Source organism: Zootoca vivipara, chromosome 2, assembly GCF_965207765.1.
Source record: "Zootoca vivipara chromosome 2, rZooViv2.hap1.1, whole genome shotgun sequence".
Lineage (NCBI taxonomy): Eukaryota > Metazoa > Chordata > Lepidosauria > Squamata > Lacertidae > Zootoca > Zootoca vivipara.
In genome coordinates this window covers 121,786,940-121,811,308 of record NC_142584.1, presented here as the reverse complement: position 1 = coordinate 121,811,308, position 24,369 = coordinate 121,786,940, and the positions used below count along the sequence as shown (strand labels likewise).

At 47.0% G+C, this 24,369-nt stretch overlaps 2 protein-coding genes across 2 annotated transcripts; both read left to right on the top strand.

The window, feature by feature from the left end:
- The first annotated feature begins 4,408 nt into the window (after positions 1–4,408).
- Positions 4,409–9,575, top strand: LOC148687241 (uncharacterized). The gene is given in 2 exon segments (XM_088663755.1): positions 4,409–8,622; positions 8,625–9,575. Coding segments are annotated over 2 exon segments (2,487 nt in total). The 5' UTR covers positions 4,409–6,155; the 3' UTR covers positions 8,645–9,575.
- A 4,190-nt stretch (positions 9,576–13,765) lies between these two features.
- LOC132591670 (uncharacterized) lies at positions 13,766–23,813 on the top strand. Its single transcript, XM_088663798.1, has 4 exons — positions 13,766–13,825; positions 16,214–16,387; positions 17,894–18,067; positions 19,559–23,813. The coding sequence occupies exons 2-4, from the start codon at positions 16,255–16,257 to the stop codon at positions 21,514–21,516; spliced, it is 2,265 nt and encodes a 754-aa protein (XP_088519924.1). The 5' UTR covers positions 13,766–13,825; positions 16,214–16,254; the 3' UTR covers positions 21,517–23,813.
- The last annotated feature ends 556 nt before the right edge of the window (positions 23,814–24,369 follow it).

The window sequence follows — 24,369 nt, the reverse complement described above, 5'->3', positions numbered from 1 at the left end:
GATGCGTATCTGGACTTCTTAAGCCACGACACAACACATTGAAGGGTTAAAGGGGGCGAGAGAGGCCTGGATAGAGACCCCCCCGTCTCTCCCCCCTCCTTGATCACCTGGCGAGGCCCCTCCGGATGGAGAGGTGGGGGCGCTTGGGAGAGCTTTGGACAGAAGGGTGAGCCGGCCAGGGGGAGCCTCTGGGCAAAGGGGAGACTCGGGGGCGGAGGAGGGCAGAGGAAGTTGGGGGGCAGAGGGAGGGAGGGAAGGATCCCTGGGGGAGGAATCGAAGCCGGCATTGGCAGGAGGTGGGAAAAGAAAGAGAGGGGGACTTGGGGGCTGCCTGCCTTGACTTCTCCCTCCTGCCCAGGAATCTCCTTCGAGGGAGAGATCCCTGAACAGGAGGCCTAATCCACCCACCCTCTCCTCCCTTGAAGCTCAGTCCTTGCCCTGCCAGAAGTCCCAGGTCAGCTCCTGCATGGGGCGCTGGGGGCTCTTATAGGGAGTCTAACCAGGGGGGGAAAGAGGAAAGGGAGGAAGCCCACTTTATTCTTTCCGCCCTTTGAGGCTTCTGTCTTGGCAACTACAGTCTCACCCACATGCCTGTGTCTCTGGGGAGAAGCATCGAAAGCAGGGGTCAGCAACCTTTTTCAGCCGTGGGCCTGTCCACCGTCCCTCAGACCATGTGGTGGGCCGGACTATATGTTTTTTTGTGGGGTGGGAATGAACAAATTCCTATGCCCCACAAATAACCCAGAGATGCATTTTTTTTAAAAAAGGACACATTCTACTCATTGAAAAACACGCTGATTCCTGGATCGTCTGCGGGCCGGATTGAGAAGGCAATTGGGCTGCATCCGTCCCCTGGGCCTTAGGTTGCCTACCCCTGATCTAAAGGGTTCCTACCCAGAGATACCTGTGCCCAACTCCTCCTCTCCATTCCACCAGGTTTCCAATATTCCCACTATGTCTTTTTTTTTTAAGATAAATTTTTATTAGAGATTTTTTTAATATTACAGAAGAAACTAATAATAACAAGAAAAGAAAAAAATACATTCGACAGTTAATCATTTGTTATAACATAGTATTGCTTTTCGCTTTGCTGTTCTCTATCACATCTATGTATATATAAATGTAGGCATTGCGCGCGCAGAGGTCACAGCCTTTCTCCGTAACCACTGAACCAAATTGCATCAAATTAGGACAAAGCGTACCTTGCCCATCAGGGAGGGATCTGGCATAATTTTTTCCCAAAAAAAGCACAGCTTTCATACCTTGAATAGTGATTAAAAGCAAAAAAGTGGCGCACAAATTAGACATCACCAGCAAAAGCTCTGAAGACTCCAGCAGCATCCAATAGAAAGGCAGATTGCACGCTGTCACCAGCAAAAGCTCTGAAGGGCGGCGCCAGATAATGACATCATCAACCAAGCAACTGCAACCACCAAGGAGGCCGTTACCAGACCCCTAGGCCCCTGCCAGGCTGCCACGCCCCCACTAGGCCCGGGGGGGGGGGAGGGCGAGCGCCCGGATCGCAGGCCGCAGCACAGCCTTTGTTTTATGTAGGTCCCTGATAAAGGTGAGACTCCTAGGTCTTCTTTGTCACATTTCCTGTATTTGGGGGGGGCAGAGAGAAGGCTGTTCTCAGGGCCTGCTCCATGGTGAGGGAGACTGAGGCAGCCCCCTCAGGCAGCAGATGCAGAGAAGGGCAAGGAGGGGACTGAGCTGAGTGCCCTTTGGCCTGCCCTGAATTCACCCTCTACCCCAGGCGTTGGCAATGTTTTCCAGCCGTGGGCTGGATCATTCCCACTGACGCTGGTCCGTGGGCTGGACACGCGTCAGACTTGCACAGAAGTGATTTCCAGATTTGGGCATGGGCAGCGCGGCACCGGAAATCGCTTCTGCGCATGCCTAGACATGCACAAAGCGATTTCCGGTGTCTATTTTCGGCACCACTCGGTGAGTCCCTGCACTGTGCTGCGCCGATTTAGCATGGTGTGGTGTGGGGACTTGCCGAGCACGCGGCTCAGTGACCGGGTGGCTTGTGGGCTGGATAAACGGCCTCCGTGGGCCACATCCGGCTCATGGGCCAGAAGTTGCCGATGCCTGCTCTATCCTCTCATCCAGGGGAAGGTGCTGTCCCATTGCCAGTGTCCTCGACACAATGCAGCGGCCTCGGGAAGTCAGTGGTGCAGGATTATTTGGGAATGTGTGCAGTTGGACTATATTAGGAAGATGTTGGAGATCATGGAAGAAGGAGGAGGAAATGAAATACAGATATTCAGCATTTTCAGAAGAGGGGGAAGAAGGGGAAAGTGTGTCCCACCGGATAAGACTCCCCTCATCCCTGGCCATGGGCCATCTTTCCTTGGGATGATGGTACTTTGTGTCCAAGCACATCTGGAGGGCCAGAGATGCCTCACCTCAGCATAGAAGGTTCCTCTAGGGCTCAGTGTTACTTGGGAGTTGGTGGAACTGGATCTTAAGGGTTCTTGAGACCCAGCACTATGAATCCACGGTGTCCACACTCAGCAGCGCAGAAACCCCTGCCGGCCCCTGGGGAAGAGCTTCTTAAAGGAAATTGTTCACCCCCAAAGTTGCTTGCTTAGGAAGGTACAGTGGGTCTGACCACTTGCAGCGCTGGGTGGGTCCCTTTTGGCTGGGGAAACGGAGAGAGGGAGTCCATGGAAGGGTTAAGGGGGCGAGAGAGGCCTGGATAGAGACCCCCCTCTCCCTCCTCTCCCCCCTCCTTGCTCATCTGGCGAGGCCCCTCCAGATGGAGAGGTGGGGGCGCTTGGGAGGAATTTGGCATGAAGGGTGAGCCTGCCAGGGGGGGCCTCTGGGCAAAGGGGAGACTGGGGGGTGGAGGGAAGAGGGCAGAGGCAGTTGGGGGGCAGAGGGAGGGAGGGAAGCATCCCTGGGGAAGGAATGGAAGCCATCTTGGAGAAAGAGAGAGAGACTTGGGGGCTGCCTGCCTTGACTTCTCCCTCCTGCCCAGGAATCTCCTTGGAGAAGACCAGGGAGAGATCCCTGAACAGGAGGCCTGATCCACCCACCCTCTCCTCCCTTGAAGCTCAGTCCTTGCCCTGCCAGAAGTCCCAGGTCAGCTCCTGCATGGGGCGCTGGGGGCTCTTATAGGGAGTCTAACCAGGGGGGGGGAGAGAGGAAAGGGAGGAAGCCCACTTTATGAACTTTATGGAACAACCGCTTTGGTTGGCATGCCTATTTGATTTACGATAAAACGGCAGTAAATAGGGACTTTTTACATAATCAGGAGGTCTCTATATAAAGTTTGGTCAACTTATAGATGGTTGTTAGAACCTAAGATCCCATGGTGGGATCTAGAAGTGATGGCGGTAAAAAAAAGTAAGTATGGGAAAGGGCTGGGCAACATATCAACAACTAGCAATAATGGAACAAGGTGAGGTTAAAATAAGACCCTATGAGGAGGTCAAGAGTTATTTTAATGGTTGGTTACAATACCACCAGATATTGCATATTTTTATTCACGATAAAAAGATAGGAACCGAACAAGAAATATCAAAATTACAAAGTGAACTTCTGCAGCCAAAAAAAAAAAAGAATATCGAAAATATATAATCTGCTCCTAGAATGGGAGCTGAAAGATGAGGTAATAAAGGAACCTATGATAAAATGGTCTCAAGAGTTGGGTCAAACAATTACTTTAGACAAATGGGAAAGACTATGGAAAACCGATATAAATTTTACTGCGTGCTACTCAGTTAAGGAAAATGTAATGAACATGTTTTACCGCTGGTACCTCACACCAGTTAAACTATCAGTGATGGTTGGAGATGTAAAGCAGAGGTGGGGACGATGTATCACATGTGGTGGGAGTGCAAGATGGTGAAACAATTTTGGACATTGATACATGAGGAGCTTAATAGGATACTTAGAATTTCAATATTGAAGAAACCAGAGGCTTTTTTATTAAGTTGTTTCGAATGACATCCCTAAGAACAACAGGAATGTATTTCTTTATGTAACCGCGGCAGCCAGAATTATACTGGCGAAAAACTGGAAATCCGACAAAATACCAGAATTGGTAGAATGGAGAATAAAGATGTTTGAATTTGCGGAGATGGCCCAATTAACAGCATCAATCAGAGGATGTTCCATTCAAGCAATTAAGAAAGAGTGGAATTGTGTTAAGGGATACATGGTGAAAGTGGGTGCTAGAGTCTGAAAATTAATATGGTATAACTTAATAGTCGTAAGGTAGCACGAAATTTTGTAGGAATAATAGGATAAATAAATAAATAAATATAGTGAACAACGCAACAATAATAAATAGTACAGTAGGTAAAAGAAGATCAGACATGGATAGAGGGAAGCGTGAGGGAGGGGAGGGAGGGGGAAAGGGTTTTTTAAAGGTTTGTTTAAATATATTGAATATATATTGTTTGTTTTGAATTCTTGGTTTGTTTGTTTTTCTCTTGTTTTGTTTTGTAAAACTTAAATGTTTAAATAAAGCTTGAAGAAGAAGAAGAAGAAGAAGAAGAAAGAAATACAGATATTCAGCATTTTCAGAAGAGGGGGAAGAAGGGGAAAGTGTGTCCCACCAGATAAGGCTCCCATCATCCCTGGCCATATGCCATCTTTCCTTGGGATGATGGTACTTTGTGTCCAACCACATCTGGAGGGTTAGAGATGCCTCACCTCAGCATAGAAGGTTCCTCAAGGGCAGTGGTGGTGAACCTTTTAGAGACAGAGTACCCAGACTGCATACCAAAACATAGCTGCCAAGTATCCCGTATCCGCCGGGAAAACCCCTTTTTTCTTACCGTTTCCCGGCGGGCTCCCGTTTAGCGAAAAATCCCGGTATTGTCCCTTAAATCTGGATACTTGGCAGCTATGAGTGGAGGAGAATGCAATTGTTAGCAACCCTATTTACCCGGCCATTTTTCTGGTGCCGCTTGCCCTTCTATGGGCACCAGAAAATGGCGCCGCTGGCGCCGGAAGTCGCTTCCGCGCATGACCGGAAGTTGCGTCACGCAACTTCCGGTCATGCGCGCGCTGCCGATCCCGGATATTTACGACCCAGACTTGGCAGGTATGTACCAAAACCCATTTATTTATCACAAAGTGCCCAAAGGTTCTGAGCTTTTTTGGGGGGGCTCCCCAAAGTTGCCATCTCCCTCCCCTCCCCCCCTCCTGCCCGGCATGCTCCCCGACTGGCTGGCTGGATGGCTGGCTCTCGGGCTCCTGCGATGAGGAGGATGGAGCAGCCCTGAGGCCAGGTGAGCGGTGGCGGTCAGGAGGAGAGGGAGAGCCCCCCCAGCCAGCCAGCCCAACCTGCTGCCTGCTCCCCGCCTGCTATCCAGGCGTGGTCATCCCAATCTCCCTCCCTCCGGCAACATCGTTGTGGCAAAGGGGTAAGGCTGGGTTGGGCCAGGTGCGCAGGGAGGTGGCGGGCAAAAGTGCCCTCATAGCCCAGGCAGGCCGTGCCCACGGGAGGTGAGGGGTCTGCGGAGGATTGGAGCTGGGGGCGGAAGGGAATGGGCGAGACCCGACTTGGAGGGGGGAGCTGGGAACTACCACGCAGCACTGAAAAAGTGCAGGGAAAAAATCATGAGGGTCAAATAATGAACGCTGTTACGCCCAATTAGAAGCAGCCACTGCCCAGCCAATTGAAAAGCAGACCAATTGCCAAACACAATCACCGGCTGCCAGCAAAAATAAAGTTCCGGGTTTAAGCAGTGCATGCCCACAGTAGCATGGAGAGGAGTGGGAACACAAATAGAAAAAAACAAGAAAACAACGGTGCAGATGGGCCGATGGCGAACGTGCCAGCAGTGAGGGCTCCGCATGCCCACTGTGCCATGAGTGCCATAGGTTCGCCATTGCTGCTCTAGGGCTCAGTGTTATTTGGCAGTTGGTGGAACTGGATCTTAAGGGTTATTGGAAAATTTCCCAGGGATTATGATTGGTATCTAGACCATAACACCAAAAATCGAATGTTTCTACACTCAGCCGGGCTGGAGGATAATTGTGCAGAGGATGAAGAACTTCATGGTGAACTTAGGACCCTGATGAAGAGTGGGCAGGTTCATGACATTATTTCATTTCCATTTCCCAAAAATGTGGAACATATCGAGGGCAGGACGCAATGTGTGACATGTTAAAATAAAAACAGGTGTTGATTGATGTATGTAATATTCCTTTGTTCAAATAGGATTTCCTCCCTGCTTCGCCCTCCAAAGAAGACAATGGAGAAGGCCACCAGAAATCTGGGGGACCATTTCAATGCAAATAACGAAGAAGTCATTAAAAAACCATTTAAATGCATGGAGTGCGGAAAGAGATTCAGTCAGAGTGGAACACTAAGAAGACATCGACGGACTCACACAGGGGAGAAACCATTTAAATGCATGGAGTGTGGAAAGAGCTTCAGTGAGAGTGGAAACCTTAGAAACCATCAACGGACTCACACAGGAGAGAAACCATTTAAATGCATGGAATGTGGAACATGCTTCAGTAGGAGTGACAAGCTGAATTTACATAATCAAACTCACACAGGGGAAAATCCCTTTGAATGTATACTGTGTGGAAAGAGCTTCAGTCGGAGTGGAACACTTAGAATTCATCAACGGAGTCACACAGGAGAGAAACCATTTAAATGCATGGAGTGTGGAAAGAGATTCAGTGAGAGTGGAAACCTTAGAAACCATCAACGGACTCACACAGGAGAGAAACCATTTAAATGCATGGAATGTGGAACATGCTTCAGTATGAGTGGACACCTTAGAAAGAATCAACGGACTCACACAGGAGAGAAACCATTTGAATGTATGGAGTGTGGAAAGAGCTTCAGCCAGAGTGGAAACCTTAGAAAACATCAACGGACTCACACGGGAGAGAAACCATTAAAATGCATAGAGTGTGGAAAGAGCTTCAGTCAGAGTGGAGAGCTTAGAATTCATCAACGGACTCACACAGGGGAGAAACCATTTAAATGCATGGAGTGTGGAAAGAGCTTCAGTGAGAGTGGAAACCTTAGAAACCATCAACGGACTCACACAGGAGAGAAACCATTTAAATGCATGGAGTGCGGAAAGAGATTCAGTCAGAGTGGAACACTAAGAAGACATCGACGGACTCACACAGGGGAGAAACCATTTAAATGCATGGAGTGTGGAAAGAGCTTCAGTGAGAGTGGAAACCTTAGAAACCATCAACGGACTCACACAGGAGAGAAACCATTTAAATGCATGGAATGTGGAACATGCTTCAGTAGGAGTGACAAGCTGAATTTACATAATCAAACTCACACAGGGGAAAATCCCTTTGAATGTATACTGTGTGGAAAGAGCTTCAGTCGGAGTGGAACACTTAGAATTCATCAACGGAGTCACACAGGAGAGAAACCATTTAAATGCATGGAGTGTGGAAAGAGATTCAGTGAGAGTGGAAACCTTAGAAACCATCAACGGACTCACACAGGAGAGAAACCATTTAAATGCATGGAATGTGGAACATGCTTCAGTATGAGTGGACACCTTAGAAAGCATCAACGGACTCACACAGGAGAGAAACCATTTGAATGTATGGAGTGTGGAAAGAGCTTCAGCCAGAGTGGAAACCTTAAAAAACATCAACGGACTCACACGGGAGAGAAACCATTAAAATGCATAGAGTGTGGAAAGAGCTTCAGTCAGAGTGGAGAGCTTAGAATTCATCAACGGACTCACACAGGGGAGAAACCATTTAAATGCATGGAGTGTGGAAAGAGCTTCAGTGAGAGTGGAAACCTTAGAAACCATCAACGGACTCACACAGGAGAGAAACCATTTAAATGCATGGAGTGCGGAAAGAGATTCAGTCAGAGTGGAACACTAAGAAGACATCGACGGACTCACACAGGGGAGAAACCATTTAAATGCATGGAGTGTGGAAAGAGCTTCAGTGAGAGTGGAAACCTTAGAAACCATCAACGGACTCACACAGGAGAGAAACAATTTAAATGCATGGAATGTGGAACATGCTTCAGTAGGAGTGACAAGCTGAATTTACATAATCAAACTCACACAGGGGAAAAACCCTTTGAATGTATACTGTGTGGAAAGAGCTTCAGTCGGAGTGGAACACTTAGAATTCATCAACGGAGTCACACAGGAGAGAAACCATTTAAATGCATGGAGTGTGGAAAGAGCTTCAGTGAGAGTGGAAACCTTAGAAACCATCAACGGACTCACACAGGAGAGAAACCATTTAAATGCATGGAATGTGGAACACGCTTCAGTATGAGTGGACACCTTAGAAAGCATCAACGGACTCACACAGGAAAGAAACCATTTGAATGTATGGAGTGTGGAAAGAGCTTCAGCCAGAGTGGACACCTTAGAAACCATCAACGGACTCACACAGGAGAGAAACCATTTAAATGTATGGAGTGTGGAAAGAGCTTCAGCCAGAGTGGAAACCTTAGAAAACATCAACGGACTCACACGGGAGAGAAACCATTTAAATGCATAGAGTGTGGAAAGAGCTTCAGTCAGAGTGGAGAGCTTAGAATTCATCAACGGACTCACACAGGGGAAAAACCATTCAAATGCATGGAGTGTGGAAAGAGCTTCAGTCAGAGTGGAAGTCTTACAAAACATCAACAAATTCATTCTGGGGAGAAACCATGTAAGTGTTAGGGAAGTGGATAGAGGTTCAGTTGTAGTGGAAGTCTTACAAACCATCAAAAGACTCTGAGGGGTAAGAGCTGTAAGAATGGAAACCAGAAGCCATCAATTAACTCAAAGAAGAGAAATGGCTTCACTTTAATCAGTTTTACAAATTCAGGTAGGTAGCCGTAGGTATAAGCTTTTGTGTGCATGCACACCTCTTCAGATACACTGAAACAGAAGACCAACAGAAGACCCACAACACCCCTAAAATTACACTCCTGCATACATCCCATGTTGGGAGGGTCTGGGTGCAGAAACCTGCACATCAGGGCTTACCCCCACCCTGCCTTTGACCTCCACCATACAACCATTCAGTATACAAAAGAGGGGCTGCTGAATACCTGGGCTCACACTCTAGGGATCATGGCTGCCCTCACTCACGTGAGGGCATTTTGCAGATGACACCAAATTGGGAGGGGTGGCTAATACGCCAGAGGACAGGATCACACTTCAAAATGACCTGAACAAATTAGAGAACTGGGCCAAAGACAACAAAATGAATTTTAACAAGGAGAAATGTAAAGTACTACACTTGGGCAAAAAAAATGAAAGGCACAAATACAGGATGGGTGATACCTGGCTTGAGAGCAGTACATGTGAAAATACTTTTTAATGTAGAATGGAAGTATTGAATACTTAGAAAACTATTTAAAACAAATTAAGACATTAGCAGGATTAAAGTAAAAAAAAGTGCAGCGATAGACAACTTATATGAACTAGTTAGGATAAAGAATAAATAGGGTTAACTTGGAAATGCAGTAAAAAAATGAATAAATGTACGAAAGCACAGAAAGGTGGGAGGGGAGTCAAAATATGAAGTGGAATAATTCAAATTTACATTTTGTGCTTCTTGTAAAATGAAAATTATAAATAATTTTTAACAAGCAAAAATAGAATTGTGACTCTGCATCTCCAGTTTAACAGTCCTTTCTCTTACTTCAAGACTCCATTCCCTCCAACATTTCTCCAACAAAAATAGGGACGTCCTATGGAAAAGCGGGACATTCTGGGTTCAGACCAGAAACTGGGACAGCTTTTTTAAATCCAGGACTGTCCCTGGAAAATGGGGACCCTTGGAGGGTCTGGGAGTCCCATCCAGTGTCCTTGAGAAGCGTCTGTGCTTCTGGGGGTCCACAAAACCCACAGAGCGTCTCCACCCCCATCGTTCTGCCCGGACACTGAGGTCCAGTACCGAGGGCCTTCTGGCGGTTCCCTCCCTGTGAGAAGCCAGGTTGCAGGGAACTAGGCAGAGGGCCTTCTCGGTGGTGGCGCCTGCCCTGTGGAACGCCCTCCCATCAGATGTCAAAGAAAAAAACAGCTACCAGATTTTTAGAAGACATCTGAAGGCAGCCCTGTTTAGGGAGGCTTTTAATGTTTAATATATTATTTTATTTCATTTTTCTGTTGTAAGCCGCCCAGAGTGTCTGGGGAAACCCAGCCAGATGGGCGGGGTATAAATAATAAGTTGTTGTTATTATTATTATCATGCCCAATTTGTCCCCTGGCAGCCCCATCCCTGAGCATCTTGTATTCCGAAGAGATTTTGACCCACAGGTTCCTCCTCTCTCTCTCTCTCTCTCCTCCCTGTCTCCACTATTGGCTGCTCCAGGCTCCAGCCAAGGCCCGTCTCTCTGGAATTAATTCCTGGATTGTTAAACTGAGTATCTGGCATCAGGTGTTGCTACTGTTTTGTGCCACAACTAGGAAAGGACCAATGTGCAAATCCAGTTATTGGATTGGAAGCTCATGTACAGATAACCTGCAACAGTGGGTTGTAGCCATGATTGGTGTTTTTTTTGGGGGGGGCAGGTCTTTTGTTGGGGGGAAGATCCTCAGTTTGCTTTGTATTTGTATTGATTTTTATTGATTGGGGGGCAGCTTCCCAACCCTGCCCCCCTGGCTACGCCCATGCTTGCAGCCTATTTGATTGGTTCTTTTTTGAAGCAATTTTTCCTTCAGAAAAAAAACAAGAACAGTAAATTCCCTCTGTAGGTGGGGGGATGACTGAGTACTGAGATAATATTGGCTCCTTCCTCTTTGAAGCAAAATGCAAAATACAGAGGCTGTCACAAGCTCACAGAATGCAAGCCTTGTGGTTGGTGGGGAACATGAAGAGCCTGTCATTTCCAGTTTTGCATTTAAGCACAAACATAGAAATTAGAGTGTTGGATTTCACATTTTACATGGCCGGTGTGACGATCCTCCCTCCTCTATTACTAACAGTGTGCTGAAGGAATTCAGTTATTGTTCAAACAACCCACTATTCCTTCTTTCTCCCAAATAAACTCCCCGTTTTTATATGGGTTTGCTAGTACATAGAGTACAGTTCCGGCTTCCCAAATAACGTGGCTCTGTGTCCTTAAAAACTCCAGGCAAATGTTTCAGGAGCAATCTTGTGCCCTCAGTAAGGTTTCCCTCTCAACTCAGGTTCACCTCAGCAGCTGTTGCCTCAGCCCTTTAGCCTCTGCAAGGCACTCTTTTCCCTCCACTTGCCTCCTCTGGGCGTGACTTTGAGATGCAAACTCTCCACCTGCTCCTCAGGCTCAGTTTTATCTCCCCTCTTCAGTCACCACCCTTTTGAGTTTAGATACGTTGCTGGAATAAGGAGGAACATCCAGTTTGACACAACATAGATGAAAGCTTTATTTAACTGGAGAACATGTATCTTTCTTTATGGTTTCACTAGTGGAATTCAGCCCGTTTAGAAACGGGTGCTAGAACGCTGCTCTCGTGCAGCGCTGGCATGGGACGGAGCTTCGGAGGTCTCCAAAGCCCCGTCTCATGCGGGAGGTGCGCGGCGAGGGGGGGGCGGGAGATCTTCTCCGAAACTCCGTCCTATGCTGGCGCTGCGTGCCAAGGCGGCGGGGGGGAGGAGCGCTTCTCACACACACCCCCGCCGCCTCGCCACGGACCTGTCCTTGCTGTCGGTGGCAGAGGGACAGGAACAAAGGAGGAGAAAGCAGCCCTTTCTCTCCGTTCGTTCCCCTCCCACCACCACCGACAGAAAGCACAGATCCCGGGGTTGCCGGCTCTGTCGGGTGTGGGGAGGGAGAAGCAATCCGATCCTCTGCTTCTCCCTTCCCCCACCTGACAGAGCCAAATGCCGGCTCTGTTGGGCAGGGGAAGGGAGAAGCCGAAGACCGATCAGATCTTCTGCTTCTCCCTCCCCCCCACCCGACAGTGCCGGCAACCCCGCAGCGGGGGCTTCTCACCATTTGCCTTCCACCCAGGGGGAGGCAAACAGCGAAAAACGCCGCCACGCCATACTTCGGCTCCGGGACTGGCTTGGCGGCGGCGGGAAGAAGGGGAGGAATTCCTCCCCTTCTTCCCGCCGCTGCCAAGCCAGTCCCCGAGCCGAAGTGTGGCGCGGCGGGTGCTTTTCGCCGTTTGCCTCCCCCTTCACTCCGGGAAGTCAAACAGCGAAAAGCCCCCGCCGCACCGCACAGCGACTTGGGGACTGGCTTGGCGGCGGCGGGAAAAAGAGGAGGAATTCCTCCTCTTCTTCCCACCGCCGCCAAGCCAAAGCCGGCTTCCCTCGGCGCCCGCTGCCGCTTTGGCCGAGGAAGCGCCGTCCCATGCCGGAGGTGCGCGGCAAGGCTGCCGGGGGGAGCGCTTCTTTCCCCCGCCGCCTCGCCGCGCACCTCCAGCATGAGACTGGGCTTCGGAGCGGCGGTTGGCGGAGCGGCGGTTGGCCGTTGTCCCTCCGTCCAATCCCTGTATCCTAGGGGCACATGCGCAGTGACCCAGGGACACACGGGACAACTGGACGCAGGGACAACATGGACATTATTATATAGGATTTGTTTAAACTCTTAGTTCATCATCTTTTCATATAACACAGACTTGTTAATCCAGCTCCTGCATCCCTCTCTAACACTCTACTCTCCCCAACTGCCGACTCCCAACTGCCATTTAGAATGCCATCTAGCTCCGCCTCCCAAGGAACACCTGCCTATAATGGGAGTGATGGATTAACTCATGATGAACCGGAATCATCATCAGGCACCATTCCGCCACAGCCGGCAAAACCCAGACGGGCGGGGTATAAGTAATAAATAATTATTAATTATTATAGTAGGTTTAGAATCAACATATATGTTTTTGGATAATAATATCACCAAGACATTAGATAAATATATATGGAATTGGAATTGTTAACTCTTATAATGGTATAGTGTAATATTATCATCATCATCATTACTTAGTGTTGTCCAAATACCCTGATCTTTTAAAAATAAAAATATGCTTAAAAATAATAATAGTAAACAACTGCAAGGTTGGACCCCAAAGGACATCTAGTCCCACCCCGTACAATGCAGGAATCTTAGCTAAGGAGTCTCTGACATTTGGCCTTCCAGCCTCTGTTTGGAAAACCTCCAAGGAAAGCAACTCTGTTCCTGGTGGTTTAAAAAACAGAGATTGGGGAAGGAGTGTTTGCTGACACTGAAGATCCAGAGGACAATTTAATTTCCTTTTACTTCTTAACGCAGGAGTACTGGAAAGCAGAAAAATCAAGGGGTGGGTGTACATCACAATGAACTAACTCATGCCCAGGTTGGGAAATGGTGCATCAGCCCCACAGCAAAAGGGGTGACGTTTCCCAGCCTCAGTTGTGGCGCCTGTGAAATGGGTATATCACAGGGAGGCTGGATTCAGAAGGGCTTCAAGTCCATCCAGGTGAATGAGAAGCATGGCTGGGAAGGGGACAGGCTGGGCTTTGCAAAGGGCCTGGTTCTTCTTCTAAGGGTGGGGTGTCATATTGGGGGGGGCGTCTCCATACCCAGGACAGATGGAGAGTCTCCTGCTTTACCAACGGAGCCATTTGCTCCCAAGGCACTGGTGTCTCTTTCAAGTCCCCTCCTAATATTGAAACACACTTTCAGTCCAGCCATCTCAGAGCAGGGCACGAGAATCACAGAGAACTCTGCACATGCCCTGGACCATCCGGATTCTGGGAGGGAGGGAGGGAGAGCGGCCCGCGGGATGTGCTCAGCTTTCCAAGGGTTAAATCGAGCAGAGCTGGAGTCCTAGAGAGGACAGGAAGTAGAGGCAGCAGGGGGCAGGTCCTTTTGCCCCTTTCCCTTCCGGCATCTCTGGTCTCCTCCACGTGCTGCCTCGGTTTCCCTCCTGGGAAGGATCCGGTGAGTCTCCTCCTCACTCTTCCACCTTGGGGTGCAATGGGGAGAAAGAAGGGGGTCCCAGGGGCGCAGGGAGGGTGCATGGGGGGTCCCTGTTCAGATCATGCATGGGGGGGGGAGACCCCCAAGTCAGGGAGAGGAGAGTCATGGCGGAGGGCAAAGGAGACGCAGCAGCGAAGGGGAGAAATTGCAGACATCACCTGAGGAGTTTGGGCAAACAGGGCGGAAAAGAGGAGGCTGGAAAAAGGGGAGAAAAAGGTGGGGAGAAGGGAAGCGCCATTCGGTGTAAAAAGGAAGGGATCAAGGAGGCCAAAACAAGGCGGGGAAGGAAGGGGGGCGCTGGGGGTGGGGGGGCGCTCCTTGGCTGGCTCCGTCCTTGGCCGGAGGTCATAAAGTACCTTTTGCTGCTTCGTTCCTGTGCTTTAGGGTTAGGGTCGCCACCTTTGGCTGGGCAAAATATAGGTGTAATTGGGGCTACAAATTCCTTGACCTGGTGCAGAAATCACTTCCAAGCAATCCATTGCCATGACCCAATGGAAGCTCTCAGTCGCTGCAACCATTCCAGCAACAATATTGAAAGGAATCCCCCCCCACCTGCTGGATTTCTGCCTGCCAGAAGGATGAATGACGTAGAAACCCAGCCAAAAAGGGGGAGGGAGAGCAAGAAATTCTGCTTCTCTTCCTCACAGATTGGCATAAATAACCCCAGGGCACCTTAACAGGAGACATTTGGGGGTCTTGGCAGGCGTGCCTATAAATTAAGGAACACAGTCAACAGGTCTCCCAGCCAGCCAGCCATGACTGACTGCATAAGAGGCAACTCCGAGGGCCGAGGTCCCCATGGTGCCCCCCATAAAATATTTGAGGCCCCTCCCCCAGTTAATGGGCATTGCCATTCAAATGGTGTGTGCAGCTGCATCTTGTGATTAGTTTTGCAGGGCGGGGCTTCCTTGGGTCCAAGGAAGTCCAATTAAAATCCTTAATTAACTGAGATTCTGCCCCCTAACATAAATCCTGGCTATGCCCATGCCTGCCATCCCCCATATATTTTATTCAAGTTGGCACCCCTGATTGAATGTAGTTCCCTGTGCTGTTCACTGCTGCTGCTATTATTACTACTACTACTATTAAATTTGTATCCTGCCCATCACCCAAAGTTTACAGGGCGATTCATGCAAAATGAGAGCCCCAAATGCATAATAAAACAAAGACAAACCACAAACATATTTAAAAGGCACGTTAACCAGCCAAAGGCCCGGTTATAGAGAAACAGTTTTTTCCTGGCACCTAAAGATGTAAGGAAGGTGCCAGCCGAGCACCTCTTGGGAGAGCACCCCAAAAATGGGGAACCACTGCAGAAAAGGTCCGTTTTCGTTTTGCCACCATCCAGACCTTTTGTGGAGAAGGCACACAAAGAAGGGCCTTAGAACAGAGGCTGGATGGCCATCAGTCAGGGATGGTCTAGTTGAGATTCCTGCATTGCCCCCGGGGGGTTGTCTAGATGACCCTCAGGGGTCCCTTCCTACTCTGCAATTCTCTGCTGCAAGTCTGTGCAGATTTTTAGGTACAGGTTGGGTGCAAGGGGTGCATAGGATTGCAGCCCATCTTCTTTTTAAAAAATTTTTAAATTTCTTTTAAAAATTCATTAATAATGCAATTTGGTTAAGGAATATTGGCAAAAGATAATAAAGGTAATTTCTGGAGTATTCCAAATAAACATAGAAATTAATAGGGACTTGCTGTTTTTGGGAATACTGGGAAATAGCAATGTAAAAAGTAACAACCAAGAGCTGTATAAGATCATGATTTTAGCCGGAATGGCAATTATTGCTCTAGGATGGAAAGAAAAATCTAAATGGAATATGGAAAAATGGAACAACTCTGTTTTTGAATATGTACAATCAGAAATATTTGCACAGATAGGAGTTGAGGATAGATGGGGAAAAAATGTCAAAAAATCACAAATAAGTGGGTATTCTACAGGAATTGGGTAGAAAGGGGAGAAGCCAACCCGAATATACAGGCAAAAAGGAAGAGACTGTGTACATGGTTAAAAGATATGAAGAAGGAAGGCCCGGTTATGGGGAGGGTGGGAAGGGAGGGGGAAAGCCTGGGGAAAACTGTAAAACTGTAAAGAATGAACTGTTGTTATGTAATTAAATTTTTAAAAAAAGTTTCCTGTTTTCTTTTCCCAAGCAGAGATAATGTGTAATCGTGGTGTCAGCTCCCTAAAAAATTCAACAACTCTAGGGAACCTTGGGGTTCCCCCCCTTAAAAAGGTTGACAACTATGGGAAGGGGGGGGCGCCAGAGGGATCTTTGCACCATGGCGCCGGATATGCTTAATACGGCCCTGCCTCTGAGGCTCCCTTTGCTTCTTCCTCTCTCCCAGGACCCTGCAGCTTGTTTTGGCTCCTCGACTCCTCAGGAAGGATGAAAGAGACAGATCCTGCAAACTTAGCGAGGATGGAAGGAGGAAGATGGACGGTTGACCCGGTCAGGTTGTCTCCTGCATCCCTCCCCACAACCTCTGAGCGTTCCCTCCCAGGGACCTCCGAGAGATCTGGTGAGTCCCAGGGGAGTGGAGATGGGGACATGGATGGAGCAAGGGAGGGAGGGTGGAAGAGGGAAAGCTCTCTGGACAGAAATGAGATAAAGCAGGGATTTTGCTGTGGAAACTGTGGATGGGGCCCCCAACATATCTATATATAGTTTAGAAGAGGCTGGATCTGTAATCCTATAATCGTAGAATCCTAGAGTTGGAAGAGACCACAAGGGCCATCCAGTCCAACCCCCTGCCAAGCAGGAAACATCATCAAAGCATTCTTGACATATGCTTGTCAAGCCTCCGCTTAAAGACCTCCAAAGAAGGAGACTCCACCACACTCCTTGATAGCAAATTCCACTGCCAAACAGCTCTTACTGTCAGGAAGTTCTTCCTAATGTTTAGGTGGAATCTTCTTTCTTGTAGTTTGAATCCATTGCTCCGTGTCCGCTTCTCTAGAGCAGCAGAAAACAATCTTTCTCCCTCCTCTATATGACATCCTTTTATATATTTGAACATGGCTATCATATCACCCCTTAACCTTCTCTTCTCCAGGCTAAACATACCCAGCTCCCTAAGCCGTTCCTTATAAGGCATCGTTTCCAGGCCTTTGACCATTTTGGTTGCCCTCTTCTGGACATGTTCCAGCTTGTCAGTATCCTTCTTGAACTGTGGTGCCCAGAACTGAACACAGTACTCCAGGTGAGGTCTGACCAGAGCAGAATACAGTGGTACTATTACTTCCCTTGATCTAGATGCTATACTCCTATTGAAGCAGCCCAGAATTGCATTGGCTTTTTGAGCTGCTGCATCACACTGTTGACTCATGTCAAGTTTGTGGTCTACCAAGACTCCTAGATCCTTTTCACATGTACTGCTCTCAAGCCAGGTGTCTCCCATCCTGTATTTGTGCCTTTCATTTTTTTTGCCCAAGTGTAGTACTTTCTCCCTGTTCAAATTCATCTTGTTTGCTTTGGCCCAGTTGTCTGATCTGTTAAGGTCATTTTGAAGTGTGATCCTGTCCTCTGGGGTATTAGCCACCCCTCCCAATTTGGTATCATCTGCAAACTTGATCAGGATGCCCTCAAGCCCATCATCCAAGTCATTGATAAAGATGTTACCGCCCAGTCAGCCTGACATCAATACTGGGAAAGATTCTAGATCATTAAGCAAATGGTCTGTGAGCACCTAGGAAGGAATGCTGTGACTAAGTCAGCATGGGTTTCTGAAAAATAAGTCATGTCAGACTAATCTGATCTCATTTTTGACATAATTACAAGCCTGGTAGATGAAGGGAATGCTGTGGATATAGCCTATCTTGATTTCAGCAAGGCCTTTGACAAGGTGCCCCATGATATTCTTGTAAAGAAGCTGGAAAAATGTGGGCTAGACAATGCTACCATTCAGTGGATTTGTAGCTGGGAAGGGGCTGCCCCATTTGTGCTTCTCCAGGGACAGGGGAATATCTAGGGCAGGAGAATTCCTGCAGGGCCTCTGAGGCTCCCTTTGCTTCTTCCTCTCTCCCAGGACCCTGCAAATTGTTTGGGCTCCTCGACTCCTTAGGAAGGATGAAAGAGACGGATCCTGGAAAGCTAGCGAAGATGGAAGGGGGAAGATGGACGGTTGACCTGGTCAGGTTGTCTCCTGCATCCCTCCTCACAACCTCCAAGCGTTCCCTCCCAGGGACCTCCGAGAGATCTGGTGAGTTCCAGGGGAGTGGAGATGGGGACATGGAGGGATGGAGCCAGAGAGGTATTGGGGCTTGCTCAGTTTGGGGATGGGGGGAGGCAGGCAGGCGGATGGAGATGGAGAAGGGAAGCACCTTTTGTCATCTGCAGGCAATCTGAGCTAGGAATACATCACAGCTCCCTGGCCACTGCAGCTCAAAATGTCTACAACCAGTACCGTGATCTGAATGCCCTACCAAAGTCAGACAACTTACTAGAAGCCATGACTATTTAAAGTAACCTGATCCTGCTTTGCAGTTTGAACGTAGTTGGCGCCACTGTGTGTTGCCTTTTTCTTTTCTTTTTGGAATAGCTTTTTATTTGCTTTTAAAAACAAGGAACATTGGATCACTAAATGATATAAATATGTAGACCGAGTCTTCTCGTGTCATTTGTATATCTCAAAACTAACAGAATAAATTTGCAGGAATATCTATAACATGATTCATCATTACTGGTCAGTTATGAGTTCTAAGTTCATGAATTGCTTTAAACTAAAACAAAAAAACAAGGAAACAGCAGAGAGCAAAGAACATTCAACATCGCATAGCTGAATGCCTAGTCAGGAGCTCTTGTGGCCGTTGTGCTTAGATTAAGTGTGAGTCATAGTCATTTGTCCTCTACAGAGTTGGTCTTCTCCTGAACATGGGAGGGAACAGGTTTAATGTGAAAAAAGTGATTTGCGTATGAATTAAAATTTAGTCCAACCAGATTGAGGCAACGGCTCTTGGGAAATGTGCTCGTGAAGACGTTGCTGTTTGTTTCGCCGACGAGGCGTGGAAGTTGGATGATAATATCCATTTTTTAAATTCCATACATACCTCTATGTGATGAACCTCCACTATTTGGATGGAGACCAACAGAATCTGGGATTCTAACATCCCCACCATGAACCCTGAATGGAGGGACATCAACTGTTTCTGCTGTGATTGTTTTTTGTCTAGTCATGCCTTTTCAAACAATGACCAGGCTTATTTGGTTGACTAAAGAGATGACTGACCTTGGGGATGGAGTGGATTCCAGGATTGAGCCAAACAAAATCCATTCCAGATGAAAGCCAAGCAATACATCAGTTAATACCCGTGTTTCTCATATTATAAGACACGTCTTATATTTATTTTTTCCTTAAAAAAACCCACTATGGCTTATTTTCAAGGGATGTCTTATTTTTTTCTACCTCCTCCTGACGCGGCCGGCATTGCTGCTGCGCCTATCACTATGTCTTATTTTCGGGGTATGGCTTATATTCCTTGAATGCTTAAAAATCCTGCTATGGCTTATTTTATGAGTATGTCTTAAAATATGAGAAACAGGGTACTGGGGGGGGAAGCAGTGGGAAGTATAGTAAGGCCTCACATCTAACATTCTTCAGTTCTTCCTCTATCACAAGCATTCATTAACTTTGTTAATAATCTGGAGCTCCATTTCTTCCTGAGGTTCTAATTAGCTTCTCTCTTCATTGCAGATGGTGATGAATTGGAAGGGAAGAACAAGGGGGACCACAACAGAATCCACATAGCAGAGAAGTCATATAAATATTCAGAGTGTGGAGAGAACATCCGTCAGAGCTACGACTCCACCTCACATCAAGGAAAGAGCTTTGTTCAGATGGATAGAATCTCTTCACATGCAAGAACTAACAGCGGAGAGAAACTGTATCAGTGCAGAGAATGTGGGAAGAACTTCAATCACCATCAGAATCTCACTAGCCATCAAATAATTCATACAGGGGAGAAACCATATCAGTGCATTGAATGTGGAAAGAGCTTTAGTCACAGCCACAGTCTCACTTCCCATCAAAGAATTCATACAGGGGAGAAACCCTATCAGTGCTTGGAATGTGGAAAGAGCTTTAGTCAAAGCTCAAATTTCAAGAGCCATCAAAGAATTCATACAGGGGAGAAACCCTATCTGTGCTTGGAATGTGGGAAGAGCTTTTATCTGAGTGCTGATCTCACTTGTCATGAAAGAATTCATACAGGGGAGAAACCCTATCAGTGCTTAGAATGTGGAAAGAGCTTTAGTCAAACCTCAAATCTCAAGTCCCATCAAAGAATTCATACAGGGGAGAAACCCTATCAGTGCTTGGAATGTGGAAAGAGCTTCAGTCACAGGCAGAGACTCACTTCCCATCAAAGAATTCATACAGGGGAGAAACCGTATCAGTGCCTGCATTGTGGAAAGAGCTTCAATCGGAAGGATCATCTCACTTCCCATCAAATAACACATACAGGGGATAAACCCTTTCAGTGCTTGGAATGCGGAAAAAGCTTCATTCAGAAGAGTATTCTCACTTCCCATCAAAGAATTCATACAGGGGAGAAACCCTATCAATGTTTGGAATGTGGAAAGAGCTTTCGTCAGAGGGGTGATCTCACTTCCCATCAAAGAACACATACAGGTCAGAAACCATATCGGTGCTTGGAATGTGGAAAGAGCTTCAGTTTAAAGCACAGTCTCACCTCTCATCAAAGAATTCATACAGGGGAGAAACCCTATCAATGTTTGGAATGTGGAAAGAGCTTTCGTCAGAGGGGTGATCTCACTTCCCATCAAAGAACACATACAGGTCAGAAACCATATCGGTGCTTGGAATGTGGAAAGAGCTTCAGTTTAAAGCACAGTCTCACCTCTCATCAAAGAATTCATACAGGGGAGAAACCCTATCAGTGCTTGGAATGTGGGAAGAGCTTCCGTGAGGGGACTGAGCTCTCTTCCCATCAAAGGATTCATACAGGGGAGAAACCCTATCAGTGCTTGGAATGTGGAAAGAGCTTCAGTCACAGGCAGAGACTCACTTCCCATCAAAGAATTCATACAGGGGAGAAACCGTATCAGTGCCTGCATTGTGGAAAGAGCTTCAATCGGAAGGATCATCTCACTTCCCATCAAATAACACATACAGGGGATAAACCCTTTCAGTGCTTGGAATGCGGAAAAAGCTTCATTCAGAAGAGTATTCTCACTTCCCATCAAAGAATTCATACAGGGGAGAAACCCTATCAATGTTTGGAATGTGGAAAGAGCTTTCGTCAGAGGGGTGATCTCACTTCCCATCAAAGAACACATACAGGTCAGAAACCATATCGGTGCTTGGAATGTGGAAAGAGCTTCAGTTTAAAGCACAGTCTCACCTCTCATCAAAGAATTCATACAGGGGAGAAACCCTATGAATGCTTTGAATGTGGAAAGAGTTTCAGTTGCAGCTCATCTCTCACTTATCATGAAAGAATTCATACAGGGAAGAAACCTTATCATTGCTTCGAATGTGGAAAGAGCTTTAGTCGCAGCCACCATCTGACTTCCCATCAAAGAATTCATACAGGGGAGAAACCCTATCAGTGCTTCAAATGTGGAAAGAGCTTCAGTCTCAGCCACAATCTCAAGACCCATCAAAGAAGTCATACAGGGGAGAAACCCTAACAGTGCTTGGAATGTGGGAAGAGCTTTTGTCTGAGTGCTGATCTCACTTTTCATGAAAGAATTCATACAGGGGAGAAACCTTATCAGTGCTTGGAATTTGGAAAGAGCTTTAGTCACAGCCAGTATCTGACTTCCCATCAAAGAATTCATACAAGATAGAATACCTCTTAGTGTTTGGAATGTGGGAAAAGGTTCAGTCAGAGTGCTACTCTCATGGCCCCCAAAATAATTCATACAGGGTTGAAAACATATCAGTGCATGGAATGTGGATAAAATTTCACTTGTAAAAAAGTCAATTTAAGAACTCACAGCAGGGTGAATAATAGAATTGTAGATTGAGTATGTAGTCCAACCCTATCCAGAACTCTCATTTAAAGCATCCATGACAGATGGTCATCCAACTTCTTCTGAGGGAGTTCCTTTTCACTGTCAGCTCTTACTATCAGAAAGTTCTTCCTGATCTTTAGGAGGAATCTCCTTTCTTCTTACTAGAATCCATTGGTTTGGGTTAGGGTTAAAATTACTGTTCTAAGGGAAATCCCTCTAAGACTATTGAAAAAAAGGACTAAGTATTGATTATTGACAGAAGCACTAAAAAAGAAAAAGTCCCATTTCATGGGGAATATCCAGAAGGGATCTCATTTTTTTATAATGGTAAAAAACAAAGATGTGTGGAAACAATGAAGATGTGATATTTTAAGAGAAAAGATAACAAAGACTTTGGAGAATTAGAGGATACGCAAGGAGCGGAAGTAGAAGAAGAGAGGGAGAGGGAGAGGAGTAAAGGGACAAAAGAAGAAGACATTGGGATGGATCTGAAAGTGCTCTTGTGGAACATAAATGGACTTAAGAATAAAACCAAAAGAAACCAAAAAGCACACACACCTTGCTTAAAATAAATTGGACATTATAAATTTGCAGGAAACAGAATAGTTTCAAATAAAACGGGCCAAGATTTCATGACCTTGGACAAAACCAAGAAAAGGGGAGTGGATTTGTATATTAATCCCAAATTCAAGGATGAGGAAGGCATTATCATAGGGGTGGAGGTCAAATTATCAGGGAACGATAGATAGTTTTGGGAATGTACAACAGGAAATGGGTCCACCTTCTTGAGGAAATCACAGAATCGCAGCGTCAGAAGGGATCGCCAAGGGACATCTAGTCCAACCCCCTGCAAGGCAGGGATTGCAACAAATGCCAAAGAACGAACCAGGTGGCCATGGAATTGTGGAGATTGGGGGTGTGATGTATCCCCACCCCCAAATATTCAGATTTGGCCCCTTCCTCAAACTTCAGACCGGCTGAATTGGAAGGGCCCCCCAAGGGCTATCTAGCCCTCCCTGCAAAACAGACAACAGACCTACTCCCCCCCCCACACTTCCCTCCATACCCCTGATATCTACTTCTTCCCGCCAAGACCTTCAGCTTCCTGGGTGGGTCTTACCCTGCCGCGGCTTCTTGGGATCCCAAACGCCAGTCTGTTCTGTGTCGGCTTGGGGGGCTTTGCCCTCCCAGTATCTCCGGAGGACTTTCTTCTTATTTGGGGGGAAGAGAAAGAGGGAAGTCTCCAACTTCTGACTTTTGTGAATCAGCCCACCTGCTGTGGAGGCCCCTGTTCTCTTGCATCAGACCAGACTTATCCCAGATTTGAGGAAAGTTGCCGTACTGAAGGATCACTGCTCAGGGGCCCCTTCTCATCCCACTTGGGGTCTCTTGGCAATGCAGATTCTGACTCTTACCCTCCGTACTGGTAGCATGTGTTACTTCAGCTGCTTCCAGATGTGGAGAGTCAGCCCTGCAGCCTTGAGGGGCCTCCTGCTCCTTCTGCTGACTGGGGCCCTGGCCTTCTTCCCCCAAGTCTTGCCCTGACGGCACTCCTGCTCTGCCCCTCTGCCAAACTCAGCCTTTTGTGTTGCTGCATTAATTGACTCCCCCCAAATTTGGATCCCACCACCTGAGATCCAGGATAAAGTATGAGATTGCAGAGCAAGCTGGGCCTTGTCTGTTGGCCTCTGTGATGCTCCTGCTCAAGGCTTGGCTCCAGGAAGGCTGCCTCTCCCAAACCCCCCTCTGTGGTGTCATTTACCTTCTGGAGACTCTTGCAAGGGGGAGAGAAAGAGCTGAACAACTCCTTCAACTTGCATTAATGAGGCTGCATTTTAAAATTTAAATTGTTTTTTTTAACTTGTATTTTAACTAATTGTTACATTTTGTTGTGGTTTTGTCGGTGTCAGCCGCCCTGAGCCCAGTTTTGACTGGGGAGGGGGAGGTATAAATAAAAAAATTTTTTGAAATTTTTTAAATTTTCTTCTTTTGAATCTGAAATTTTTATTGCAATTTATATAATCAATACAATTCTATTTCCACATTAACACCAATAACCACAATAACCACAAAATAATAATGAAAATAACAAAAAAAATTACAATTCCCTACATCATTATTCCAGCTTCATATCTCATCACTCTTTCCCCTTTCCTTTCCTTTCCCTCCCCTCCTCCTCTTAACCCCCCCCCACTGTTTCCAATTTAAAACTTCAAAGCCAAGTTGAGAGTATCTGGGTCAAAATTAAGGGAGAGAAAAATAACAGTGATCTCATTGTGGGAGTTTACTATAGATCCCCAAGCCAAACTGAGGACACAGATGATGCCTTCCTGGAACAGATGACCAAGCATTCTAAAGGAAATGAGATAGTAGTAATGGGGGATTTCAACTATCCTGATATTTGTTGGATGTCAAACTCAGCCAAGAGCATAAGGTTGAACAGATTCCTCACTGGCCTTGCAGACAATTTCATTGTCCAGAAAGTGGGAGAAGCAACAAGAGGATCAGCCATTTTAGATCTGAAAC